This window comes from Podarcis liolepis (genome assembly GCF_965112155.1).
Source record: "Podarcis liolepis genome assembly, chromosome: Z".
NCBI lineage: Eukaryota > Metazoa > Chordata > Lepidosauria > Squamata > Lacertidae > Podarcis > Podarcis liolepis.
Genome location: NC_139570.1, coordinates 47,355,854 through 47,368,160, shown reverse-complemented (window position 1 = coordinate 47,368,160; position 12,307 = coordinate 47,355,854). Strand labels below are relative to the sequence as shown.

The 12,307-nt window shown below is 47.4% G+C and overlaps 1 protein-coding gene across 6 annotated transcripts in view; it reads right to left on the bottom strand.

The window, feature by feature from the left end:
- The window catches only part of AK1 (adenylate kinase 1), a 57,771-nt gene that overhangs the window by 19,595 nt on the left and 25,869 nt on the right, over positions 1-12,307 (bottom strand). For all 6 annotated transcript variants that reach the window (XM_083485915.1, XM_083485916.1, XM_083485917.1 and 3 more), the window contains one exon: positions 4,569-4,611. In XM_083485915.1, coding sequence (XP_083342041.1) covers positions 4,569-4,611 — 43 coding nt within the window. The remainder of the gene's footprint in view (positions 1-4,568; positions 4,612-12,307) is intronic.

The window sequence follows — 12,307 nt, the reverse complement described above, 5'->3', positions numbered from 1 at the left end:
TGACAATGGTGCTCACTGGATCACAGGTTCATTGAGGACTGGGGAAAGTTTACAGATTATCTGAAAAGTATATGTGATGAACAGACAACGCTAGTAGGATTTAAAGAGGCTTTGTGAGAGTAAAAGATGTATTGTAAAAAAGAAGTAGATCTGAAAAGGATATATTAAATGGCAATATAATATTAGAAAATGCATTAAAATAGAAAATATGGATGATTGGTGGAAAAGCTGGTGGAAGTCCAAAAAGTTGAAATTTGTGAATATTGTTTGGGATGGTGAATTTGTAAAAGGAAAATTTAATAAAAATTATTAATATAAAGACAATGGTGCTCACTGAGAGGTGCTGGAACTGAGTTCCCCTGAGTTGCTGCTGGAAAAAAGCCCCTTTAAAAGGGTAACCTTGCCCGCAGACTGACTCCAACTCCTTACTTAAAATGCATTGGTGCAGAGGATATTTTTTGCTCACATACACCCTTTTTAGGGCTGGAGCAGGAGGAGTGAGAACTCCTGAGCCCAGTCCTTTCGTAAGCCCCAGGTCTCAGATGCGAAGTAAGAATGAAAAAGAGTGCTTCAGGGCATGTAAAGTAAGAATTTTCTCTCACAACTGAAGGACAATTTCATGACTGCACTTACCCAGCCATGGGCATAATCAAGTAAATTAAATAAAAATATTTAACTAAAAGTAGAAATTGTAGAAAGGTTTTGACTAATTTTTCTAAGCACTTGGGGTCAAAAGAAAGTAATTTAAAACAACTGATGTTGAGACATTTCATTCCAAAACTGTTAGATTGAGCCAGACAGAGGATGATGACAGGGGGGTGTCCTGCCCCAACCCCAATAAATCCTGGTTATGCCCATGCACCCAGCTGTTAATTTCCACGTTACAAAAATGTGGAGTCATCAAGGTTCAGGAATCTGTTCTTTTTATCATCATCTGTTCATATTTTCTGTGCTTTTTTTTAATAATAAAAAATGCATGTGGAATTGTGGGAATGGTATTATTTCTAGTCTGCAGGTCTTGCTGGCATCAACAGTGTCCAACCTGCTGCCTGACCTGGATGTACAAATCTGCCTCCATGCACAGAATTAAGTCTGGATTTGTGTGTTAGTAGCACAACACTGCAAGAGTGTTGGCATTTGGGGCACTAGGCCACAAATCCACAGCAGGATGGGATTTTGCATGTCCCTTGCTGGGCTTCAGCCAGATTTCAAACTACTGAAAGTTTAATTTGAATTTAATTTAATTTATTCCTTTATATGGCATCCTTCCTCCTGAAGGAACCTATGGCAGCAATAACAATATAATGAAGAACTTTCTAGAAACACTTAAGAAACAACCACATTCCCTCAAGCCAATGATTTCAGAGTACAGGAATTGTTTTATATTCCTTCTGGAATTCAGTAATGGTTTTTGTCAGGGTGCAGGCAGTTTCACCCCCATCTCTTGCATTTTAGGGCAGTGGTGGAGAACCTCAGACTCAGGGCAAATTGTGGCCATCCGGGCTTCCTTATCTGGCCCTCAGAACTTCTCAGGCCACGTCCTTCACTGGCCCTACTTTTGCCTGCCTGGGATGTGTCCCAAATCTCTGATTGTGCCCATTCCCTGCCGGGACAGAAGTTAGAGAAGGGGGTGGGGTGGGGGAGTCTAGAAACTAGACTCTGGCCCCGCCCACTGTTTGCACGTGGCCCCTGGAAGGTTGCACTGGATGGGTGAAAACCTAACGACAGCGAAGGCAGCAGAGCTAAAAATAAAAAGGGTGGGTTTTGGAGCAGTCCACAGCTCAGGGCATCATCAGCAAGCAGCAGGGTGAGGTCTCCTTTAATTACAGCTTTCTAGAATTACAACTGCCTACTTGGGGACATGTGTGGCTTGGGGAAATCTTTTGATGTGCCTGAACCAGAGATGTTTATGTTCTGGTTTCCGTACTGCGGACCGACCTAAAATGCAGAAGGGGTGTTCCGAGGAAAGCCACGTTTGCAGCTAAGAAAGGACAAAGTTGTCTGATTATCATGGTCTGTTGTAGATTATGGGCATGCTGATCCCCATGGGCCAGTCATTCCCAGTGCAGGATAGTGCCCCTTGGGACTGGTGGGGTGGAAGGCAGGGAAACCAACAGTAGGTGGTGCCAGAGCCAATGGCAAGCAGAGCCCACTAGTTCTAATTTTGCTCCCATCCTCCTCCCTGTTGAGATATACAAAGGAAACACTAATGGGGAAGAGGTCAGTGAGCGCCACCCCCTGGACCAGTTGCAAAAAGGAAGATGAGCAGCTGAGGACCAGCTGAGTTCAATGGGGCAGGGGCCTTTTTGTCCCAACAGACCACCCCCCGCTGACCTTACTCCTCCTCTAGCACAAGAGGAAGAAATAAACAAGGCAATTTACCAGCCATGCTTTGCTTGTCCCTAATGAGCTAGGATTTACGAGCTAGTGGCAAACCATAGTTTTAAGGCATGCTAGCAGCACTGGGTTGTCAGGGAGGAGCAAACCTTGATGCTGCGTTTCGACATTGTGGGAAGCCAAACTTAACTTTGGCTTCCTGTGTTGCTTCTCTGACATGTAGCAGAGGAAAAGCACACTAGGTGTGGTTGGGCAGCCGAGACCAGCACACCAGCAGCCAGCAGCCCTTGCTTATCATGACATGTGGACATGGCTGATAGTGGCTGCAGCTCAGAACAGAGCAGCTGCTTTTCCTATGGAGGGTCCTCAGTACAACCTCTGTTTAAGGGGATCTCGGATGCAAAGGCCAGGAGAGAGCCTCTGCCCAAGAACTGATATCTATAGAGAAACTTTCAGACGTGTGAGCCTCCTTCTGAAGTGGCAAAGCCCAGACACAGGCTGACCACCTCAGGAAAACCAGTCAGGCCCACACTTTCTGGGCACAGGACAAGTGCTAAATCAAAGCAAATGTCAATCTGGAGAAAACCCGATAGACATTTGTTCCAATTCTGTAGTACAGATTGAGTTTTCCTGGGGGAAAGCGGTGGGGAAAGCAGAACTGTGGATGAGCCCTAAGTTTGTGCAGCGAACTCACTTTTGTCAGCAAACCAGGTTCCCATTCATTCATTCATTCATTAAAAAACAGAGGCGGGCTAATACAGCCAATTGTATTTGAAGACATGACAAAAGCATCCAAAAACAATGGTACTCTCAGCCTACATGGTGCAGATCAGATGGCTGAGCTTGCAGAGACTAAGGCAGCGGTGGAGCAATCTGGCAGGCACAGACACCCCCAAGGCTGGTTGTAAGAAAGAAGGCAGGCAGGCAGGTGGAGGCTGGCCGAGGGCAAGCTGAGATGAGTAGGTGATGCCCCTTTCGCCTTGATGTACCAGCCTCCACTGACACTCATGTAATGCAGCTAGAGCAATGCTGCAAGGCACGCACCTACTGGCAAGATGGAATACAGCGTATTTGGACTGTCAAAATGTGTCCTAACACTATTCAAATGACAAGTAAGGCCAATCAGAAGGCATGAGAGTCGACCCCAGGTTTGAGGGGATCCCACGGCAAAGGGACCCCTCGGAGGGGGGGGGCACCAGGGCTGGCTGGCTTATGGGGGGCAGAGTGTGGTAACAGTGCAGTCCAAAATGCCACCATTGGATTCCTGACAGTGCCTCTGATGTAACATCGCAATGGGATGTTGTGCAAAATTTGCATCACAGCTCTTGGTCACCTGTGCTGTTTGCGGGTACCATGAAAGATGGGGTGGGCAGAACAGGTGTTGATGGGCTCCACTGCAGACCTGAAGCTGAGTCAGGCCAAAGGGGTCTCATGTAGTCCAACATCCTGTTCTTACAGGGCCCATCCAGATCCCCCTTCTGGGAAGCATTCAAGCAGCAACTCAAGTGCAATAGCATCCTCTCCACTTGTGATTCCCAGAAATTGGTGTTCAGAAGCTTCCTGCCTCCAACAGTGGAGGGAGAAAAAAGCTACCATGGCTAGTTGCCATTGCTAGCCTTATCCTCCATGAATTGCTCTAACCCCATCCGAGTTTTGCAGCCATTGCTACATCATAGTTCATGCGCTGCTTCCTTCTGTTTGTCCTGAAGAGCCCAACATTCAACTTCACTGGTTGGCCCTGAGTCCTAGCATTGTGAGAAAGCGAGAGAAACTTCCTCTCTCTCTCCACACTCTGCAGAATCTTATGCACCTCTATCATGCCTCTCTTGCCTCAATCAAGCTGCAGTCCTCGTTCCTCAGTTGTTCTTCTTACTCTCCTCTCAAACCCCTTTCTAAAACCAAGATGGTGGACATAACATCTTGTAGCTGGACAGAGAGGGAGGTTGGATAAGAAGACCTGAAGGATAATAATAGAGCCCACTGGATCAGGCCCGTGGCCCACCTAGTTCGGCACCCTACTATCAGAGTGGCCAACAATGGGAAGTCCCCCAAAAAGGACCTGAACACAAGAGCACTCTCCTCCGCAGTTGCAATTGCCAGCAACTGGTATTCAGAGACCTAAACTCAGAGACCTATCCCTCAATTCCAGTTTGTGTGGGCTGGTCTGTGAATTGGGCCGAAAGAGCAATAAGGCAGACCAAGTCAGGGAAAGAGCAAGAGGATTCACTTACCAGCTGCCATCCTGAAAAATTCTGGGACAAAGAGTTCTTCTGCCTGGAATTAAAAAATTAAAATTAAAAAAGACAACAACAACAAAGGGCTCAGTTAGGCTGAAGGCTGCAGAGCTTGGCAAAGGCCACCCCAAAAGCACTTGGTTGAGAACCTTGAGGAAGCTTCAGTCTCCTCTTTCGCAACTGAGGGGAGCAAAATTTCAGTCAGCTCCCAGCTCGGCCTAGACTGCAAAACATAAAGATGCTGCTGCTTTGCTTCTTAACCTTTTCCCTCACTGAGCAACCTCCTTCACTCTTTCTCTGTTCTCCTGCGAGATAAATGGAGGGGAGGGAGGGAGAGAAGAAAGTACCACATCAACAGCATAGGTGGTTGGGCAGGGGAACCTTTTTCATCCCAAGGGCCACACTTCTTTCTAGGCAACCTTCCAGAGGCCATGTGCTAGTGGTTGGCAAGGCCAGAGGCAAAATGGGCAGAGCAATTGATATCAATTTTACTTTTGCACATAGGTTGGTTTCTCCACCCATCCTTGCCTCCCTCCCTGTCCTCCTTCCAGAGGCATGACTGGAGTACAAAGACACCTTCCAGCGAGGTATGGCTGCTCCCAACGCTAAGCAGGGTCAGTGAGAGGTGTGGCTGGTAGAGCCAGGGGATGCGATCCGGAAGAGTTACGAGGGCCAGAAGTGAGGCCTGAAGGACCACATTCATCCTTTGGGCCTGAGGTTCCTCACCCCTGTGGTGGGGGAAGAAGCTGTCCTATTACAGATTGCCTGCACAAACACACTCATGGGACTTGGTGCGTCAACCCAAATAACCATTTGCTGACTCTGCTTCAGATGAGAGGCAAGAGCTGGAGAAGATGGTTGATGCCCCAGAGGTTCTTCCTGTAACCCACAGCATTTCTCAAACTTGGGTCTCCAGCTGCTGTTGGACTACAACCCCCATCATCCTTACTTAGCAGGACCCAGTGGTCAGGGATGATGGGAGTTGTAGTCCAACAACAGCTGGAGACCCAAGTTTGAGAAACACTACTCCGACACTTGCCATCTTCCACCCCACCAAAGATCCAGGGCTAGAGATCCTAGCCTAGGGCATGTGCAGACTTCCTGCCTCAGAGGAGCAAACCCAAAGCGGCATGTCTCCAACAACGGTGGCCAGCTTTGCAAGGCAAACAGGCAAGATACCCACCGGTCTGGTTGCAGCTTCTGAGAGAACACAACAGCCCTACACAAACATATCTAGGAGAAGCAGGGAAGGGGAAACGGTTGCACCACAATGGGAATTGCAGATGCCTTAGGATGGAGTTCCCGTGGCAACAATTACCTGGCGGCGGTGCTGCCACCGTCAGTTGCCAGGAGACGGAGAGCAAAGCAGAGCCAGCCAGCCAGAGTAGATAAAGGCAGACATTCAGTTCCACAGGTGGAAAGCAGAAAGAGACAGAAAGCAAGGCAACATAAGAAAGGAGCAGGGAACATTTTGTTCCGCAGTTGGTGAGAGTTGGAGCATAACAACATCTGGAAGGCCACGGGTTAGCTGCCCCTGGAGTAGAACATGCTGGGCTGGGTGGACAAATAGTTTGACCTGCTGTGAAGCAGTTTCCCAGGTAACTGGTATCAGGTTCAGACCCTTAGCATCTTTATTTAATAGGCTCTGAGGCTGAGGGAGTGGGAAAGACCAATGCCGAAGAAAGGTGTGGGGAACTTGTGGCTCTCCACCCATTGCTGGACTCTGAACTCCCATGAGCCCTGGGCAACATGGCAGGGATGATGGGGGCTATAGTCTGACACCAGAAGGAGCACAGGGTCCTCACTCCTGGTAATACCATGGAGAGTAGCTGCCAATCAAGTCCTAACCTCTAAAACAGCATGTGCATAAACAGGGATGGGGACTTGTGGCTGGACCACAACTCCATCTCTGACCATTGGCCATGTTGGATAGGGTTGATTAACTTTGTAGTCCAAAAAAATCTTTGGAGGGCATGGGGGGGCGGTTTTGTTTTTGTTTTGGGTGTGTGTGTGTATTGGACTTAAGACCTGGACAGACTCCGTTCCAAATCCCCATGAAGCTCACTGGAAGACTTTGCCAGAATTGTCACCCCCCAGCCTACCCTACCCTAAAAGGCTACTGTAACATAGCTGTCAACTTTTCCCTTTTCTTGCTAGGAATCCTATTCAGAATAAGGGAATTTCCCTTAAAAAATGGGAAACGTTGACAGCTATGTACTGTAATGACAAAATAAAAACAAAAACGTGTGTGGTGGGGGCTGCTCTGAGCTCTTTGGAGAAAAAGCTGGGATCCGTTACTGTGGTGTCTCTTAACCTGAAGCCTTGCTGCGGTTGCCTTGGAGAGCAGCTGCAATTGCTTCATATTTAATGGAGGGAGGACAGCTTGGATTACACCACAAGCTCAACTCCCCAGGACCATGAGTGCCTCCCCTCCAACAGATGAAAATAGAGGCACATACCACAAAGCACTGCCAAAAACCTCCCCGGCTCCCACACCAGCGGTGTTGAATCCTTTTTTGGCGCATGGCAGGGGCAGATGCTCAGGGCCAACAGAACCCCCTGCACTAGGCCAGCCCTCGCCGCCAACGCTTCTGGGCACAGGTGCATGGGGGCCAGAGGGCGCACGGAGCCCATGTACCAGCTCAGCCCTGGCCACCGGAGCCAAATGGGACTGCACTGCGCCTCTGCCCATCCATGCATGGAGGAGTATGCCCAGTCAATGTGGCCCTGGGCAGGCAAATCCCCACCCCCAACACTGACCAGGCGGCCATTCAGCAAGGGGGCCAGCGACGCGAAGGCCAGGCCAGCCAGGCCAGGCTCTGGGGCTCACAGGACGGAACAGGGATAATTGTGTTGGGGTACCCGGCTCATGCCCCCTAAAAATCATGCACCCAGAGCTACGCCCACTTGTCCCCCCCCCATACTACGTCCCTGCCCCCACACTTCTGTTCTTTTTTAATGAAGAAACTTTCTGGTGCAAAAGTATAAACAGAAAACATCTCAGCAGCAAAACAGCATTGCATTTCCCCCTCTTTTGTTACAAAGGGTAGATCAACACCGCAAGGGTGCTGGGAACTATAACTCTGTGAGGGGAAAACTACTGTCCCCATGATTCTTTGGGGCAGTCATGGGCTTTAAATGTGCTCTGCATGTGGTTAAAATATGTGGTTTGCATCTGCCCTTTTGAAGACAGCAAGAGAATACCCTTTCCCAATTCTTTTCTGCTGACATCAACAACCGCAAATTATAATGCTGGCTCCACAAGTCCGAACCTAGACATTAACCCCAACAATTTCTATTTGTGGTCTTTGCCCACTGTCACTATTTTGAGGAGGGGGAGCTCATTGTATTCTATCTGCCCTCCCCCGCATGGAATAAGAAATAAAGATACAGCCTAATACATTTCTGGTTTTGTTAGCCCCTTTGATCACACATTTTTGATAGGGAAGCTTTTCTGCTGCATTCCAAAGCTCCCTGCACAAACAATCTATGGAAAATGGACACAGCACTTGCAATTTGGTGCAGTAACAAGTCTAGCTGCAACCAGCAGGCTCTTTTGACCCCACGTGTGTGTTGTCTTCCCAAAACATGAAGGAGCGTCTCCACCCCCATCATTCTGCCCGGACACTGAGGTCCAGTGCTGAGGACCTTCTGGCGGTTCCCTCGCTGCGAGAAGCCAAGTTACAGGGAACCAGGCAGAGGGCCTTCTCAGTAGTGGCACCTGCCCTGATGAACACCCTCCCACCAGATGTCAAAGAGAAAAACAACTACCAGAATTTTAGAAGACATCTGAAGGCAGTCCTGTTTAGGGAAGCTTTTAATGTTTAATAGACTATTGTATTTTAATATTCTGTTGGAAGCCACCCAGAGAAACTCAGCCAGATTGGCGGGGTATAAATAATAAACTATTATTATTATTATTATTATTATTATTAAAAGCAAATATTTGTTTTGCACTTCTCACCATCATTTGCCTATTTGCAAGGGTTACTTCATTTGGCTCATGAGGCCATTTCCCCCAAGCCACTCTCACCTGCCCTATAACTGGCATCATACATGACATCAGGGGTAGCAGGTAGGGCAGGTAAATATGCAGTTTGAAAGTAATTACCTGGGGACTTAGGCCTCACCCAACTTCCTTTTGTGCTGTGTTTCTAAGCACACATCTGTGCTGTAAAGCACTGCGTCAGAGTGCTCCCTCGCCCCACGGCGCTTTCCCCATGGAAACCCATTCTTTACCGTTGAACTGGAACAAGCAGCGATCCACAGAAAATCCAAATTGTCACTTGTTCTGATTCACTGTTAAAGAGCAGGTTTTCATGGAGGAAATGCAAGGGAAAAGAAGAAGAGCTCATGGACACAGTGCTTTACAGTGTGGACCTGTGCCCAGAAAGGGGGAAAGCTAAGTGTAGACAAGCCTTTAACAGCATTCCTGATTTTTTCTTAGCATGCTGTATTTGTTACTTTTTAAAAATTGGTGCTGGGATTGGTTCCATTCAGGAGCTCCTGAATGGAGTTTCCAAGTGGAGTTCATCCCTGCCTAAAAAGCAGTTCACGGTTGGTGGCAATGAGCTGATCGCCACTGACGGCACACTCCTTTTCTGCTCCACCCCACACAATTTACTGTTTTAATGTCTATATTCAGAGCACAAGAAAAGCCTTCTGAATCAAGTCCAGGGCCTGCTACTCAAACACCCTGTTCCCAAAGTGGCCAACCAGATGCTACAAGGTGAACCCCAATAGCAGGACCTGAACACAACAGCATACCCATCAACTGCCCCAGAAAAAACGGGACTTCCCATTTTTTCCCAGGTGAGCAAGGCAGCCATTTTGGGTGCCCTGCTTTCACATGATTTCTGGCCAAGATCTCACCCCCCCAAAAAGTAGGAATTTGGGGGTCTCGTTCACTGCCCCAAAATGTGTGTTTTTGGGTGCCATTACTTTTTTCACATCTGTGATTTTATGCGGGTCTTGTGCATCACACAGGATTTCAGACCTGGAAGATGATGTCGCAGTTTTGGGCAGCATCACATTGGAGGTTATGCAACAGCGCTCTCCAACAGTGGAGGCAGAACACAGCCATTATGGCTGGTAGCCTCTGATAGTCTTTATTCCCATATGAGAATTCCTCTGTTGTTTAGTCGTGTCCGGCTCTTCGTGACCCCCTGGACCAGAGCACGCCAGGCCCTCCTGTCTTCCACTGCCTCCTGCAGTTTGGTCAAACTCATGCTGGTAGCTTTGAGAACACTGTCCAACCATCTCGTCCTCTGTCATCCCCTTCTCCTTGTGCCCTCCATCTTTCCCAACATCAGGGTCTTTTCCAGGGAGTCTTAGAATTCCTCTAATCTGCTTCTAATGCCATTCTAGTTGGTGGTCATAGTGAATCTTGTGGGAGTGAATTCCATAGTTAAACTAGGCACCCTAAGAATAATTTTTCTTCTTTTTCTCTGTCCTGAATCTTCCGCCAACATTATAGCTTCATTATTTGTCCCCAGGTTCTAATATTACGAGGAAGGGAGAAAAATGTATCCCTATCTACTTTCTCCAAACCACACATAATTTTATACACAACTGTCGCATGTGCCCAATGTTGGGGGCAAGGGACAAAACCCTGAGGAACAGCAAAAGCTAGCAACTCATGCCAAGCTTCCCCCACCCTTTTAATAAGGCATCCCAGTGATTAACAAGATTAAAGTTTGGCAACTCTAGCAATAGATAGGAGCCAAAAGGGTAAGTATGTTTCCGAGCACAATTCAAAGTGTTGGTGCTGACCTTTAAAGCACTAAACGGCCTCAGTCCAGTATACCTGAAGGAGCGTCTCCACCCCCATAGTTCTGCCCGGACACTGAGGTCCAGCGCTGAGGGCCTTCTGGCAGTTCCCTCACTGCGAGAAGCCACATTATAAGGAACCAGGCAGAGGGCCTTCTCGGTACTGGCACCCGCCCTGTGGAACGCCCTCCCACCAGATGTCAAAGAGAAGAACAACTACCAGACTTTTAGAAGACATCTAAAGGCAGCCCTGTTTAGGGAAGTTTTTAATGTTTGATGGGTTATTGTATTTTAATATTCTGTTGGAAGCCACCCAGAGTGGCTGGGGAAACCCAGCCAGATGGGCGGGGTATAAATACTAAATTATTATTATTATTATTATTATTATTATTATTATTATTATTAGGCATCATTCACAGTCCCTTCTCCCTCTCTGTCTTCCTGTATTCCAGGGATACACTTTATGATTTGGAGAACAAATACCTCATGCAGGAACAAAAATTCAAACTCCTGTCTCTAAAAAGCACTGACAATGCCTTCCTGCTAAGGCTCTGCTGTCTTATTAGCTTGTCTCTGTTTTGTTTGCATTCAGGGTAAGACATGGGATTTGAAAACTGGAATTAAATAGCAGCTTCAGGCACTGATTACTACTGGGGAAATGGTACGATGGGGGCGGTGATTCAAATGTCTCTCCCCCCAGAGATTAAAAGATGTACTCTCTTTCATACAAACAGTGTTTATGAAGCATAAGCCAGAGTGCTCCAGGAGCCCTGTTGTACCCAGCCTCCAGAAAAAACCCTTCTGTCTAGGAAGTCTGACTTCAGTCCCTAGCTCTGCAAGTCACTAATATTTCTGGCCTCAGTCCTCTATCTGTAAAATGGGAATGCCCTGAGGGGGAACACTATACAATAGATAGTTTTGCTGGCAAACATGTGGTCACACCTCATTCCTGCACCAAAGTAACAGCCTTGCTTTTGGGAAGAGTCCCAAAGGAGCAGGCACTGAAAATAGACCTGTGGTTCTTTGCAAAGATCACTGCAACCCACCTCACTGGTCTGACTGAAGAGGGACGGAGTGGGGTCCAGTTACACTCCGCAACAGACACACCTAATAAGGCCAGATGACCTTGAGGTTTTGCTGGCTTCAGAGTTCTAAGTATGGGGCACCCATAATAAATCTCAGAGGGGTCGCATCCTTGCGATGGAGAAGACACACTGGTATTGTACAGCAAAGTGGAGGTTTCCCTAAAGTTAAAAATGACCTGTGCATATGGATGGATGGATCTGTCCATATCTGGCCCATGTCAATTTTGCATGTGCTCATTCACAATGTGTTCAGTCTCATTTCCACATTAAAAAAAATGAATGGAAAAGCATATCAAAATATGTTATTTAACTAAGTAACCTCCTCTCCACTGATACAGATAGCAGGGCAGGAAAAAGAACACCACAAATTATAAACAACACACCGTGTGTGTGAGGTGTGTGTGTGTGTGTGTGTGTGTGTGTGTGTATCAATCACACACAGAGACACAGACACTGTCAAATAAACGAAGAAACTATAAGCAACAAAGGGAAAGACAATAATCTGACAGTAATCAACACAAAACACATTTATAAATACATGGGGCAGCGCGCCTGTTCACTTCACTCACCAATTTCTCTCCACATTCTCTCTAGGGAATTACTCTCCCTAGAGCACCCCTTCCCCACCCCATGGGGTTGATATTGAATGAAGTGTCAGCTTCTGGACATGAAAGCTCCATAAAGCCGTCGTGATTAAATGGCCACAGTTAAATTGAGCATCTTCCATGAATTTGCCTCATTCGCCTTCAAAGCCATGTTTAACTGCATTTAAACACACACCTGCAGAGTCATTTGGAACATCCTCCTCCTCTATTATCCAGGGTTGCCAATGTAGTGCCCTCCATAAGTTGATGGGACTACAACTCCCATCTTTCCACATTG